This window comes from Actinia tenebrosa, unplaced genomic scaffold (assembly GCF_029948245.1).
Source record: "Actinia tenebrosa isolate PJP-AT-01 unplaced genomic scaffold, QUT_ActTen_1.0 PGA_scaffold0__85_contigs__length_37466705, whole genome shotgun sequence".
Classification (NCBI taxonomy): domain Eukaryota; kingdom Metazoa; phylum Cnidaria; class Anthozoa; order Actiniaria; family Actiniidae; genus Actinia; species Actinia tenebrosa.
Genome location: NW_028292569.1, coordinates 24,868,676 through 24,883,183, shown reverse-complemented (window position 1 = coordinate 24,883,183; position 14,508 = coordinate 24,868,676). Strand labels below are relative to the sequence as shown.

The 14,508-nt window shown below is 36.7% G+C and overlaps 1 protein-coding gene and 1 long non-coding RNA gene across 3 annotated transcripts; one reads left to right on the top strand and one right to left on the bottom strand.

Moving 5' to 3' along the window:
* Window positions 1-2,752: 2,752 nt before the first annotated feature.
* On the bottom strand, window positions 2,753-10,894 carry LOC116306105 (uncharacterized). Of its 2 annotated transcripts, XM_031716150.2 has the most exons (17): window positions 10,802-10,894; window positions 10,610-10,730; window positions 10,366-10,442; window positions 9,475-9,655; window positions 8,816-8,881; window positions 8,659-8,731; window positions 8,196-8,337; window positions 7,882-7,970; window positions 7,207-7,288; window positions 6,974-7,129; window positions 6,665-6,714; window positions 6,278-6,381; window positions 5,776-5,850; window positions 5,015-5,111; window positions 3,784-3,889; window positions 3,596-3,658; window positions 2,753-3,174 (listed from the first exon to the last, which is right to left on the bottom strand). In XM_031716150.2, exons 1-17 carry the CDS (start codon window positions 10,814-10,816, stop codon window positions 3,052-3,054), a joined length of 1,620 nt encoding a protein of 539 aa, XP_031572010.2. In that variant the 5' UTR covers window positions 10,817-10,894; the 3' UTR covers window positions 2,753-3,051. The 2 variants fall into 2 exon arrangements, with proteins under 2 accessions (XP_031572010.2, XP_031572011.2); XM_031716151.2 differs by lacking the exon at window positions 8,816-8,881 and having other exon boundaries at window positions 10,802-10,893.
* Window positions 10,895-11,021: 127 nt separating this feature from the next.
* LOC116306108 (uncharacterized) lies at window positions 11,022-13,043 on the top strand. Its single transcript, XR_004198235.2, has 2 exons — window positions 11,022-11,320; window positions 12,471-13,043. It is a non-coding gene; the product is annotated as an uncharacterized LOC116306108 (long non-coding RNA).
* The last annotated feature ends 1,465 nt before the right edge of the window (window positions 13,044-14,508 follow it).

The window sequence follows — 14,508 nt, the reverse complement described above, 5'->3', positions numbered from 1 at the left end:
CCTAGTTAATAATGTCTCTTTACTCATAATAAAAAACAATAAATGTGAAAATAATGCATTTTTTCAAACCAAGGGCAACACAGTGAAACCCCTCTATACCGGACCCTCAGTATACCGGAATTCTCTCTAAGCCGGACATGCTTTCTGGCCAAAATCGGTCAAAAATGACTTGTTTTAATTTGGTCCCATCATAAATCATTCATTTTTCAAAACTTGTGAAAATTATACAAGCTTCTTCAAAAGCATGAGCTATATTCCACTCTTTTTGACCGAAGATGGCCGAAAATACAATAATATGCAATTGTGGTTAATAGATAATTGTTTTGCAAAAGGTGAGTAATCTGTTCACAACCCAAAACCCTCATAACCATGGTAGCTTTGAATTCTTATCCTGTTTATGTGAAGCCCTATAACAATGATACCATTATATCCTTTATATCTTCGTTATTGGGGATCGAAAAATAAAGCCATTCAGCGAGGAACGCCTGGTGATTTTGATCATTTTTACACCAACGGATTAAGCTCAATTTAAAGCATTTTGAGCTGGTGTAAAAGTCACGATATTGACCAGGCGTTCCTCGTCCTTTTTACACTAGCTTTTTGCCAAAATTTTAACCCTTATTTGAAAAACACGCGGAAAGCGCTCTAAAATGCTATAAACACCAAGGGGATAACCCATGGAACTCCCCAATCCATTAAATTACAGGTTTTATTAGAAAAACTTTCGAAAAACATAAAGAAACAGAACTCCATTGTTTACATATCATGCAAATGAGATCGAGGAACGCCTGTTGATTTTCGTCATTTTTACACCAACGGATTAAGCTCAATTTAAAGCATTTTGAGCTGGTGTAAAAGTCACGATATTGACCAAGCGTTCCTCGTCCTTGTTACACTAGCTTTTTGCCAAAATTTTAACCCTTATTTGAAAAACACGCGGAAAGTGCTCTAAAATGCCCTAAACCCCAAGGGATAACCCATTGAACTCCCCAATCTATTAAATGACATGTTTTATTAGAAAACCTTTCGAAAAACATATATATATCATATATTACATTTACGTATCATGTAAATGAGAGCGAGGAACGCCTGTTGATTTTCGTCATTTTTACACCAACGGATTAAGCTCAATTTAAAGCATTTTGAGCTGGTGTAAAAGTCACGATATTGACCAGGCGTTCCTCGTCCTTTTTACACTGAATTTTTTGCCAGTGCCAACACAACTATGAGAAAATTGATAAATAATAGATTTAATAAGGTTTAGTTTGGAAAAACATTAAAAAATACCCAGACCTTCTTCTCTTTTCGATCCATAAAGAACCAAATTAAGAAGACAATGGAAAAGTGAAGTATTATGCCCATGGTAGCCCTATTTTATTATCTTGGTTATTGGGGATCGAAAAGTGAAGCCATATAACCATGGTACCCTTGTATTCTTATCTTGGTTATTGGAGATCGAAAAGTGAAGCCATATAACCATGGTACCCTTGTATTCTTATCTTGGTTATTGGGGATCGAAAAGTGAAGGCATATAACCATGGTACCATTGCATTCTTATCTTGGTCATAGGGGATAGAAAAGTAAAGCCATATAACCATGGTACCCTTGTATTCTTATCTTGGTCATTGGGGATCGAAAAGTGAAGCCATATAACCATGGTACCCTTGTATTCCTATCTTGTTCATAGGGGATCGAAAAGTGAAGCCATATAACCATGGTACCCTTGTATTCTTATCTTGGTCATAGGGGATCGAAAAGTGAGGCCATATAACCATGGTACCCTTGTATTCTTATCTTGGTCATTGGGGATCGAAAAGTGAAGCCATATAACCATGGTACCCTTGTATTCTTATCTTGGTCATTGGGGATCGAAAAGTGAAGCCATATAACCATGGTACCCTTGTATTCTTATCTTGGTCATAGGGGATAGAAAAGTGAAGCCATATAACCATGGTACCCTTGTATTCTTATCTTGGTCATAGGGGATAGAAAAGTGAAGCCATATAACCATGGTACCCTTGTATTCTTATCTTGGTCATTGGGGATCGAAAAGTGAAACCATATAACCATGGTACCCTTGTATTCTTATCTTGGTCATAGGGGATAGAAAAATGAAGCCATATAACCATGGTACCCTTGTATTCTTATCTTGGTCATAGGGGATAGAAAAGTGAAGCCATATAACCGTGGTACCCTGCTATCCATATCTTGGCTTTTGAGAAATCAAAAAGTGATGTCATATGACCATGGTTATATGACATCACTTTTTGAATTCTTATCTTGGTTATTGTGGACCGAAAATGAAGCCATATAACCATGATACCCTTGTATATTCTTACCTTGGTTATTGGGGGTCGAAAAGTAATGCCATATCCCATATAGACTACACAGGGATGATCCGCTGAACAGGGTATGGTTTTTTAAGCATCTAGTCATACATTCTACTTTCGTATTGACCAAAACTGGTTACTATGGTCTTTAAAAAACGATACGTGAGCTGACAGGAAAATTGAAACAGGAACTCAGTGTAATTAATTACATCTTTTGCCATAAACATGGTCTACAAATTTGTATTTTTTGTTGTTGTCATAAACAGGGTACCCCTTTCAGAATCCCAGCGGAACACCACTATTCAAATCCTAGGAATTCTTACCTTGGTTGTTGGGGAATGAAAAGTGAACCATATAACCACTGTGTCCGTATTTTTTAAAGTTTATTGTCAAATATTGTAAATTTCATCAAAACCACAGGCTATAGTCCTTCTTTTTTTAATTGGAATAGAAAACTGAAATGTAGTTAATTGTATCTAGAAAGTATGACAAACTTAAAGCTGAATTTAATTTGTAAATGCTAAAGTAGAAGCAATAGACTTCTTTAGCTTTGTTGTTTGTTTTGTACATTACAGACCATGTGTTGATACTCTTGGCAGTTGAGCAACAATTCTATTGAAAGAATGTCATGTGACCTGAATTGGGCTATTTGAATACAAAGCTACTAAGCTCTATGGTTGATAGTATCAACTCCAAAAATATTTTAAATAAAAATGAAGTGTTATTCGTTGGGAAAACTAGATTGTTCTTCCATCTCGGTCTCACTTTTATCTGGGTCTTGAAGTTTTGACTTTATTAATTCTTCAAGTGTATTCATGTTATTTCCTTGTTGTTCGGCAATTTCCTAGTGTTAAATGTCAAATAAATTATATTAGTCACTATTTGATTTCAAATCAGTTGGGTTTTTTAAGAATTGTTAATTCGGAGGGAAAAAGAGGACAGAGAAAAAGGGGCAGAGAAAAAGGTGCAGAGAAAAAGGGGCAGAGAAAAAGGGGCAGAGAAAAAGGGGCAGAGAAAAAGGGGCAGAGATAAAAGGGGCAGAGAAAAAGAGGCAGAGAAAAAGGGGCAGAGAAAAAGGGAGAAGTGAATCTTACTACCACTATCAAAATTCGTATTCCCTCATGAGAATAGTAAGACAATTGGTGCTAATTAACTGAACAAGTGTGCAAGGGAGTGTGGTAGTTGTAGAAGATGTTATAATGCAAGTGAACTATTAATAGAGACCTAAACAAATAGATAACACAAATTGAAATGATTAAGCATACCTTTTCATTCCAGTACAACTTGAAAGTTGGTAGATTTGTAATATGTAACTGATATTTCAGAACCTGTAATTAAGAAAATAATTAAATCAAAGTTGTAACTGTCCAATATAGAGCACCAACCCTATTTGAGCACTCCTATATTGAGCACTGACCCTATATTATGAACACCCATAAGATTTTGGACTGACCTTAAGTTGTTCTATATCAACACGTACAAACAGCACGCTTTGGTTCACACCATATTCAGCATTGAGTGCTTCAAACCTGTCAGCAATGGCTCTGCTATTCGCACACCTAGTCATCATAAAATACTTTCTTAAAAAAATATTTAAAAAATAATGGGGTTCTAATAAAGCGCATCTCACATTGTCTCAATGTGCTTTACATTTATGACCAGTGGAGGACTTTACGGCCTGCATATTAAGGCGCCATTAGCAGCTGTGCACCTTACAATTATGAGTTTGAATTGTTAGTACATTAGTGTTATGCCTCCAAATTGGGATAGGCTATTAAACTAGGAGACAATCCCCTACTCTTATGATAATGATTCAAAAGGTCCTTTTATGTTCCCTATTTTACTGTACAGTGGTTAGGAAGGGTTAGGAGACAGGGTTTACGGTTTTAAGTCCTTGTCCGAGAAGACTTGAAGGTCTAACCATTTGCACATGTAATTACAAAGGCAGCACCTTCTCCTCAGTTATTTTAAGACCCTGAGTGTTGATCCGGCCGAGGCATGAACCATGACCTCCCGTACAACAGACCAACACTCTCACCAACTAAGCTGACAGGGTTGTGGGTTGCGGTTAAAAAGGAGGTTGAGTTTTATGACTATACAAAAGGCAAGATTAAAAATGTTCACCAATGAGAATAATTACTGTCATTCTGCTCTAACCGTGAACACTCAGAGTTTGTCAACCAATCAGATTACAAATTGAAAACAATAGAGTTCAAGTTACATGTATTGGAAGTCTATAAAAGCTATTCAAGGAGATGAAATGATGAAAGAGAAAGAAAAAAATAAAAGTATATTTACACAAATAAAAAATAGAATAAAATAAACTCCAGTGTTCAAGGTTAGAGTAGAATGACAGTAATAAAGAAGAAATACAGTAGAAAATGCTCGCACATGCTGAGTGTAGTTATAAAGCATGTGGGGATGGCAGAACTCAAGAGAAGCCTTAGGAGAAGGACGACGTGTTGCCAATCCACAAGTGCTTTATAACTGCACACAGCACAGCAAGCAAGTTTTTATTTCTTTTATAAAATACAATTTACAATAACCATTATTTCGCATAAGAATTGTGCATCTAAAAGTGTGCGTGCGTGCTGTGTGCTCTCGTAAAGCACATTCTCCAAACCAATCAGAACAATTTATAACATTCATTTTATAAAGGTTAATAATGTTTCATGTCAACTCACCATGTAGTGTAAAATTGTGCTACCATGAGTCTATCACATGATTTTTTCAACACTGCTTGCCAATCTTCCATGCTTAAAATAGTCTTTACAGTGGAAACTGTGCAAGAAATTAATGGTGCGCATAAATGAAATGAGGCATGGAAAGATATAAATTTCCTAGGAAAACAAATATGCATAAGAACTATAGGGAATGGGGAGCCATCCTTCCAGATCCTCCTTTCCCAGCCCGCTATTCACTCCGTCCCAAAGGGCTAAATACTTAGAATTTATTAGTGTGCATAAACTAAATGAAATAAGGCAAGGGTGGATATATATTTCCTAGGAAATCAACATGCATAAGGGCAGGGGACCTGTGGAGCCATCTTCCAAGGTCCTCTTCCCCCAACCCCCTTTTCTCCCTCCTCCCCCCATCACCCCTCCCTCTCCCCCCCCCCCCCCTCCCCCAAAGGGCTGGCTCTACATAGAAATTGTTAGTGTGCATAAATCAAATTAAATAAAATATAATAAGGCAGAAATTAACAGTCTAATAGTCTGCATAAGAGCTGGGGGATGGGGGTACTGGAGAGCTATCCTTCCCGGTCCTCCTTCCCCAACCCCCATCTCACCCCCACCTCTCCCCTAATTAGGCTATGCAGACTAAAGAACCACATGACAAAAGACAAGGGTGTTATATTGGGTAACTACAAGAAAACAAAATTCAATAGCTATTCTTTCCCATAGTAATCCCTTTTTATAGAGAGAACTAGTACAATATTTCTTACCTTCACCGTGTCCTTGAATGAGCTGACCATGTTGGTCTCTTCTCTGCACTACTAGTGCTGCTCGTGGAGTAAGTGCTAACAAATAAACCATGAACAGTTATTATTCTTATTAAGTCAATTTACTATCTTATGATTGATATTACATTTAGGGGACTGTTAGTAAGACAAGTACAAGCTTATTTTGCATTTTTGGTACATCATCAACCTCATTGACTCACCTAAGTCCAAAATGGCGCATGGCCAAGTGTGTTGCATGAAAATGAGGCATCCAGGGCCAAATACAAAGAAATGTCAATGCAAAGTATACACTTGTTCACTTGTTCTGTCTTCCTTTTCTTCTTACATTCAGGCATGCGACAATTTTGCAGCATCAAATTATTAAGAAAATGCTGTAAGTTTGTAAATTTGGCCCTGGATGCCTCGTTTTCAACAGGCCGTGCGTCATTTTGGATTTAGGTGTATTCAAGGTCAAGACTTTGTGCAGAATATGAAAATCACATACCAGCGGTTTCCATTGTTGATTCCATATCTGTTAATTCTGTTTGAGGATAGGTAGTCATGACAACAAAGTCATCTTCCATCATCTCTGTCAGCCTACACACGTGTCTATCAAGAATAGAAAATGGTACAAATCAAAAGTTTGAACATTTGATTATAAGATGATGATGATGATGATGATGCTTATGTCGATAATGATGAATATGATGATGAATGGTTGTTGTTAATGAAGATGATGTTGTTGCTAGCTGATGATAATAATGATGGTGATGATGCTACGTATTGTTGCTGCTGATAATGACAATCATATTACTGGTATCATGGTTATTGTTGTTGTCATTGATGATAAAGATGATGATATTGCAATTATTACTGTAATTCCTTAACTCACCTGTATATTTCCTTGATATGTGCATCATTTGAAAGACTAAGATTTGACACCTACAAAACAAAGAACTGTTCTTAGACTCCCCTTGTATCTCCATAAGGTGGCTCAAAAGTCCCCTTCACAGTTCACGGTGCCATCTTGAAAGGTAGTCATGCCTTTGCATTGAAGCTATATGAACAGTGAGATTGCAATGATAGACACATGTGAATGATTGTCTAAGTTTACTTTTCAAAATGGTGCAAGGAACTGTGAAAGGTAATACATGTATTTTGAGATCAAGAGTTGGTTTTTGTAAAAGAAGATGGCGCATACCTGACCATTTGGTAATCTGATTCTTAATTCTGTATTCCTGTCTTGAGGTAGTCCTGATGTCCCAGCCACAGGTAAACAGTCAGACCTTGGCATCTCTATTGAACACATCCCCTCAGATGACTGAGCTTCAGTTTTAAACTTCTTGGCTTGATCTTCCTGAAAGGTAAAATTTTGTGCTATACATGGTAAAGTTTTCATCTTATTTTGAAATGATTGTGTAATTATTTGATTACCTTTTCTTTCTTTTCTTCTTTCTCGTGTTGCATTTCTTTCAATAAAAATTGTTTATGTTGCTGTTTTGCTAGTCTTTCAACCCTAAAAGCAAATACAATAATTGTGATAAATATGTAATAAACAAATACAAATATTATGTACATACATGTATATGCACATTAATGATAGTAATGATAATGATTATAGTGATGATAAGTCATGAAGATGGTGAATATAGAAGTCATGATGATGATGACAGTGATGATGATGATGACAGTCATGTTGATGGTGATGATACTGATGATGGCAGTGAGGATGATAATGATAGTGATGATGACAGTGAGGATGATGATGATGATGACAGTCATGATGATGATGATGATACTGATGATGATGGCAGTGAGGATGATAATGATAGTGATGATGGCAGTGAGGATGATGATGATGACAGTCATGATGATGATGACAGTCATGATGATAATGACAGTCATGATGATGCTGACAGTCATGATGATGATGATGATGATGATGATAGTGATGATGGTGATGATAATGATAAAGATGACAGTCATGATGATGATGACAGTGATAATGATGATGATGATGATTGTGGTGGTGTTTGTGAAGGTGATACTGACAAACATAAGCCAAATGATAAAATGAAACAAATTATTTCAGACTCTTCTTCTATTTACCTTGCTGCATCTATGGCTTCCAGTCTCAATTTCTCCTGAAACTTATGTCTTTCATCGGCAGTCTTTTGATACCTTGATATTGGAGCTGGCTGAAATAATTTTAAAAAGGTCACATTTTTAAAGAAAGCAAATGATGTGGGGGAAAATGTTAACACTTCTTTTTTAAATGATACAGTAGTTGCACCACTTCTGTCTTCCATACTCCTTCCCTCCTTTCTTGCTTGTTTTCCTTTCTCCAAGAACACAAGTTTGTCAACATATTAAATGTACCAAACACAAATGAGAGATAGACAAGCAGAATCAAACCAACAAACCCTGGAATCATCAGCTGTCGTTATTCCTGTAGACGATGATGCCACACCCTGAACCTGACCTTGACCAGCTTGGTCACTATGGTTACCATTCGTACTTTTGGCATTTCCATCTAAATGCAGTGCTTGAGGATTCATAGATATCCTGTTTTATCACAAATGAGTTTTCATTAGGACAGTTGTGTTAAGAGGTGTGGCAAGGATTCCCCATTGAGTGGTAGGAGAGATAAAAGTGGGAAGTGGGGGAGGGGGAGGGGAGTTGGGTTAACCCAAACAATTTCCCTCTCCATCCTCTTTTCCTAAAATAGATGCAAGTACTCATATGAGAATGGAGAGTCTACACCCCAAGTCCACCAAGTCCGCCAAGTTCTACAAAATGACAAAGTCCTTACTGGTTATTGTGTTGCTTTGCTGTAACAAAATCTTAATCTAGATATCAATTTAAGATCTAGTGAGACAAGCTTACCAGTCCATGGCTGGCTGGACTCCAACATTTTTGGTTGCAATCAGGGCTTTTTCTGCTGCTCTTTCATCAAATCCTATTACAATTATATTGAATATGTGATTATAAAATTGCGGTTTAGCAATAGGATGAAATAGAAATTTTCAAAGGACTGGCGTACCCATTTCAATCATATATGATAACAGAGTAAGGTCTGCTTTTACCTCCTGGTCAAAATAACTGCTACCTAAAAATTAAAAGCGCATTAAATGCAAAACGTGCAGAAATCAATTGACCTTACATGTAGTACATTTATTTGATACGTGGGATGAAAAAAGTTATGGTTTTTTCAATGTAATAGTTCTACTGCCAGAAGGTACCAAGAAGCTAGTCTAGTGCTTAATGATTATTCGGCAAAGGCGAAGTGAATATTGGGGAATATTTACCGAGACACGAATCTTTGAGCGGCGAGGTAAATATTCTCTGATATTCACTGAGGCTGAGGCAAATAATATTGTTTTAGTAATAAATACACAAGTGATTCTTTAAAAGAAGATTAAAGACATTTTTTCCTGGTAACAGCAACAAAGCAGCTGGCCGTCATTTTGGATTATCGCTGGAGGTGATTATCGTGTGATAGTGTGAGTTTCTCGATCAATCAGCGCACAAGATTTTCAATAATCACCTGCGTATTTTTACTAAAAGGATATACTTTCCTTGGACATCCTCGTCTTGTAAATTTCAATCCCCCTCCTCCCTTCCAATGAGGGCTACAGTGTTATCTCTATGAAGTGGATACCTTCGAGAATGGTGCAAATATATTGCGTAATGTAGGCTAACCTTTTGGAGCACTGAGCTTTAATGTTGATGAAGAACTAGTAGCTTGGCCTGGCATTGCCTGTGTGGCAATTGCATTGATATCTTTAGATTGCTTTACACAGCCCGCATTAGCATAAGTATCAATTAAATGTCTTGCTTCATCTATGTTGATATGATCAGGAAGAACTATAAATTCGCCATCCTGTGGTAAAAGTAGAAAATTCATCTGAGCAACTTACTTTACATGTACTTAACTGAGAGTGTCGTATGTGACAACACTAGCAGTAGCTGCCTAAGAGACTAACATGGAAGGGGTACTGAGTAGATCGAGGATTTTAAAAGGAGGCTGACAGTTATCTTGTGTCAATGCCTCTAGTGACTCTTTCAGGACTAGTTGGTTAGTCTTGGGTGACATGTGTCTCTCACTTCTGTGGAGTTTGAAGCCTTGGGTTGCAGGTTTAAAACAGCTTTTGTAAAACAGTTTTTGTGTGCCGTGCCGTGACCGTAGTTTTCTAGAATTTGAATTGGCTGATTGTTTTCTTCTGCAATGTGATTGGTCTGGTCAGTGTCATACCTTGGTGTGACCATGTCCATGCCTTGTTTTTTGGTGTTCTTGGTATTTGATTGGATGGAGAGTAATTTCTATCTCAATGTGATTGGTCTGGCTATTGCCTAGCCATGTCATGACTGTGTTTGTGCCACAAGCTTTTCACAGTCATATGAAAACTACTCTAATTTTAGACTCAACGACATAAATAAAAACAAAACAAAAGAGCAGCAGCTGCAGCAAGAACACAGGGAGCCCAAGCTGAAAGAATATAGCTAAAGAAGCTGTATTAACCTCTTTTTTTTACAATTAACAAATTTAACAAGTGAATTCTTTCAATTGCAGTTCAGGTTTACTGTACTTACTTCCTCAAATCCAGCAAGGAAGAAAATCATCCTTGCTTCTTGAAGTTTCCAAATAGTGGCGTTAAACTTGGCATTTCCTTATAAATCATAAAAAGAACAATAAACAAACGCTTTTTTCAAACTTGTTTACAAACATAATATCTAGCTTGAATTCTTAACAGCTTAATCCAAGCTATATAGCGTTATTTATTCCACAATAACGTGTGTAAAGTAGAAATATTTCAACACAAGAAACAAGACTTACCAACACGTATTTTTCGATATTTTGGATTGCTCGGCTCTTTTGCAATATTATCAAAGTAGACTTTCATCAAATTTAAAGCCGGTATGACTACATTGAGGTCTGAGATATTTTTAAATGATTCCTAAAACAGAAAAGCATAATTTTTACTTCTGAATACGAAAAATAATATTTTAAAATATTATTAAATCTCACCAAAGCTTCCTCCATTTTAAATTTCGACCTGAGCCCGCAAACTGAAGTTCCAGCGGATATTCATACAGCTGTTTTAAACATAACACGCGTTTTGATTGGATAATACTAAAAAAGAACCAATCATATGTAGCGTAAGAAAGCTAATGGAGAATGCAACTGAAATGAAAAGAGATACAACGTTAGTTTTGATTGGATATAGATGAAGGGAACCAATCAGAGTTTGTTTTAAAAAAACACTGCGTCATAATTTAGAAAGCGTAAAAACTCTGACAATATCTAGAGCATCACTGTTAGGAACTCAAATTATCAAGTTTTCTCTTCTAATTTTTCTGCCAAAGAAAGTTCTGATTCACCAGATCTTTAAGGATAGTTATTAAGCAGATTATTTTTTAAGAGATGGTATGAATTTCGTGTATACTTGTGCCACTGGCTTTGTTCATTTGGCACAAGTTTATCCAGCCTTTAGTCGATCGATGGTATGGACCGAAAAAAATGATCGAAGATTCGTCGAAAAAGAAGGTAAAAATTACGCTTTTCTCTTAGTAAATGAAATATAAAGCGTGTTTGACTGGAGGGTTGGGCTTCATGCTTGAGGTAGGATAGATTTTAAGCCATTAGAACGCGATCAACGATGGCAAAATAACTCTCCTTATATGCTTATCAACTGTCTATATTGCTTGTACCGGCAAATACCACTTTCTCAAAGATTATTGTATTGTTTTTCCATCCAGCACCCGGCAACATTCCATTCGTCTAATTTTAAAATAAATGTACTTGTATAATGGCTAGAATTCATGGTTAAATGTTCTATAGAAAAAGACGTTTTTGGCAGATAGATGTACTTGGCATGGACTTGGAAAACGTGCATCAACAAACGTTGGCTACTTTCTCAATGCCAGCACCAGTCTGCATAATTTAATAGATTGTAGATACGATTTAGATATATATTTGAATTTAATTTTGGGTTAAGATTCAGATTGAGGATATGAAATCATTGATGTGGAAGGTTGGTGTGCCGAAGAAAGGAAAAAGAATGGGAGTAGAGTAGGAAAAGGTTTTGGATGAAATAAGTAAATGTATGCCAAGAACACAATCAAGGAGCAAATTACATCCTTGATGTAGCATTTTATGTTATAGTTAACACCTGGATATATAAGATGCATTATAAAGGGGTGTATTGTGGGGCTTTCGGAGGGACCCCCCCAAAAAGGAAAAGGAAATGGGATGGTTCCTATTCTGTTGAAGAAGCCACCATAGTTCCTGTAATTTACTAATCTGCCATGTAGACAATTGTTATACAATTATTTAATTATCTTTGGATCGAATTTAACATGGTGGGATTAACATTCATTAGCATGAGGTTGTACGAAAATTGGCAAATAGTAAAATAAAGTAAAATTGTAAAATAGTTTAAGTGTTGATATATGAAGCATAAATAATGGGAAAGATAGATCTTGAAGTAAAAAGTATACTTACTGACATTTGAAGTAATCTTTCACCAAAGTAAATAAATAATGTGTTGTAATCTAGTATTAGTTCATGGTGCATTCATTTCAGCAAGCTTAAAATTTCATACAGAAAGAAGGAAATATAAAACAGAACAGATAGTGAGAAAGCTTAATATCAATCTTTTGTGGGATTAATTTCTGAAATTTTTATTTTTGAAAAGGAAAATGTAGGGACTGAAGAAGTGAAAGGAAGCACCAAGAACAAGATACCCACAGCTGGTAATGGCATACCTTTAACAACCAATGGGCATGTAAAGAGTGAATAGCACTTCTTCTCAACTATATCGCAGATGACTGCCACAATCAGACATGATAGTATGAAGACTTTTGGTGAAATCCTGTGCCGACTGCGAGTGCCAAGAGTTAGATGTCGATGATCATTCTGGTTGTTTAGCAGTCATAGGGTTCATATGAGAACTTAGCATGGCAGATTTGGGAGTGAATTTTTATCTACAATTCCATCAACCTATTTATTGAATTTTTACATAAATGAATGGTTTCGTAAATGCTTCTTGAATTACTGGCAACTCCAATATTTTGTTATTGGTCATAAATCGAAAGAGTTAAGAAATATTTCTGGAATGAATAATTATAAATCTATGATCTACCTGGATATCTGTAAAATATAGTTATGTATGACTATAATTGATTGTAATGAAATGTAACTTCAAACCCTTCAAGTGTTATTGATACCCAGAAACATATATTAAAAATAAACTTGTTCAGGAATATAATTTTCTTATTATATTGAAAAAAATATCTACTTGGTGCTTTTTATGGGTTATCTTTGTCAAAATAATGTAAACCTAAATATGTATGGGACATGATACAAAAGAGTGGCTGGCTTCAATCAGTGGTTATTTTCCAAGTCCTAAATGGATAAATTATATCTATTCTTCATGTTCTTAAAATCCAGGCAAAAGTGATAATTTCTTGACACTTGTAATCCAAGGCATTTTTAACACACAATTATTATAATTGATGTTCATACAGGAATGTTAATGTGTTTGTTATTGGTCAAGATTTCCTGACTATATTGATGCATTAATTAAGACAAACCAACACAACTATACACTTAACAGCTCATTAGCTCCCCTGGGAGGTCATTAATGAGCTGTTATTGCATCAATATAAGTGACTCTTGCTATGCATGAATGATACTGGGTTTTAATAGCTTGCGTGGGAGGATGAATACGCTGTAGTCATCTATGCGAAGCCAATATTTGCTAGGGGATTTGAGAATCTATATTATACAAGATATTTTGAGCATAGTAGAGGGGAATGCATCTATTTACTATGTTTTGAATAACCTTGAATTGACCAGAAGAATTGTACTTCAAATTATTTCTATCTATACCCTGAAACTACCTCTGGGCTGGTCAAAGTCAGGAGACGTCTAACTCGCAGATTGAACCCTGAAACAACTTCTGAGCTGATCTAAGTCAGGGCATGGCTAACTCAAAGATCAAACCCTGAAACTACCTCTGGGCTGATCTAAGTCGGGGTATGACTAACACAGATCAAACCCTGAAACAACCTCTGGGCTGATATAAGTCAGGGCACGGCTAACTCACAGATTGAATCCTGAAACTACCTCTGGGCTGGTCAAAGTCAGGAGACGTCTAACTCACAGATTGAACCCTGAAACAACCTCTGAGCTGATCTAAATCAGGGCATGGCTAACTCAAAGATCAAACCCTGAAACTACCTCTGGGCTGATCTAAGTCAGGAGACATCTAACTCGCAGATTGAACCCTGAAACTACCTCTGGGCTGATCTAAGTCAGGGCATAACTAACTCAAAGATCAAACCCTGAAACTACCTCTGGGCTGATCTAAGTCAGGAGACATCTAACTCGCAGATTGAACCCTGAAACTACCTCTGGGCTGATCTAAGTCAGGGCATGACTAACAGAGATCAAACCCTGAAACAACCTCTGGGCTGATCTAAGTCAGGGCACGGCTAACTCACAGATTGAATCCTGAAACTACCTCTGGGCTGATCTAAGTCAGGAGACAACTAACTCAAAGATTGAACCCTGAAACTACCTCTGGGCTTATCTCAGTCAGGCCATGGCTAACTCACAGATCAAACCCTGAAACAACCTCTGGGCTGATCAAAAATAGGAGACAAGTAACTCACAGATTGGATCCTGAAACTACCTCTGGGCTGGTCAAAGTCAGGAGATGGCTAACTCAC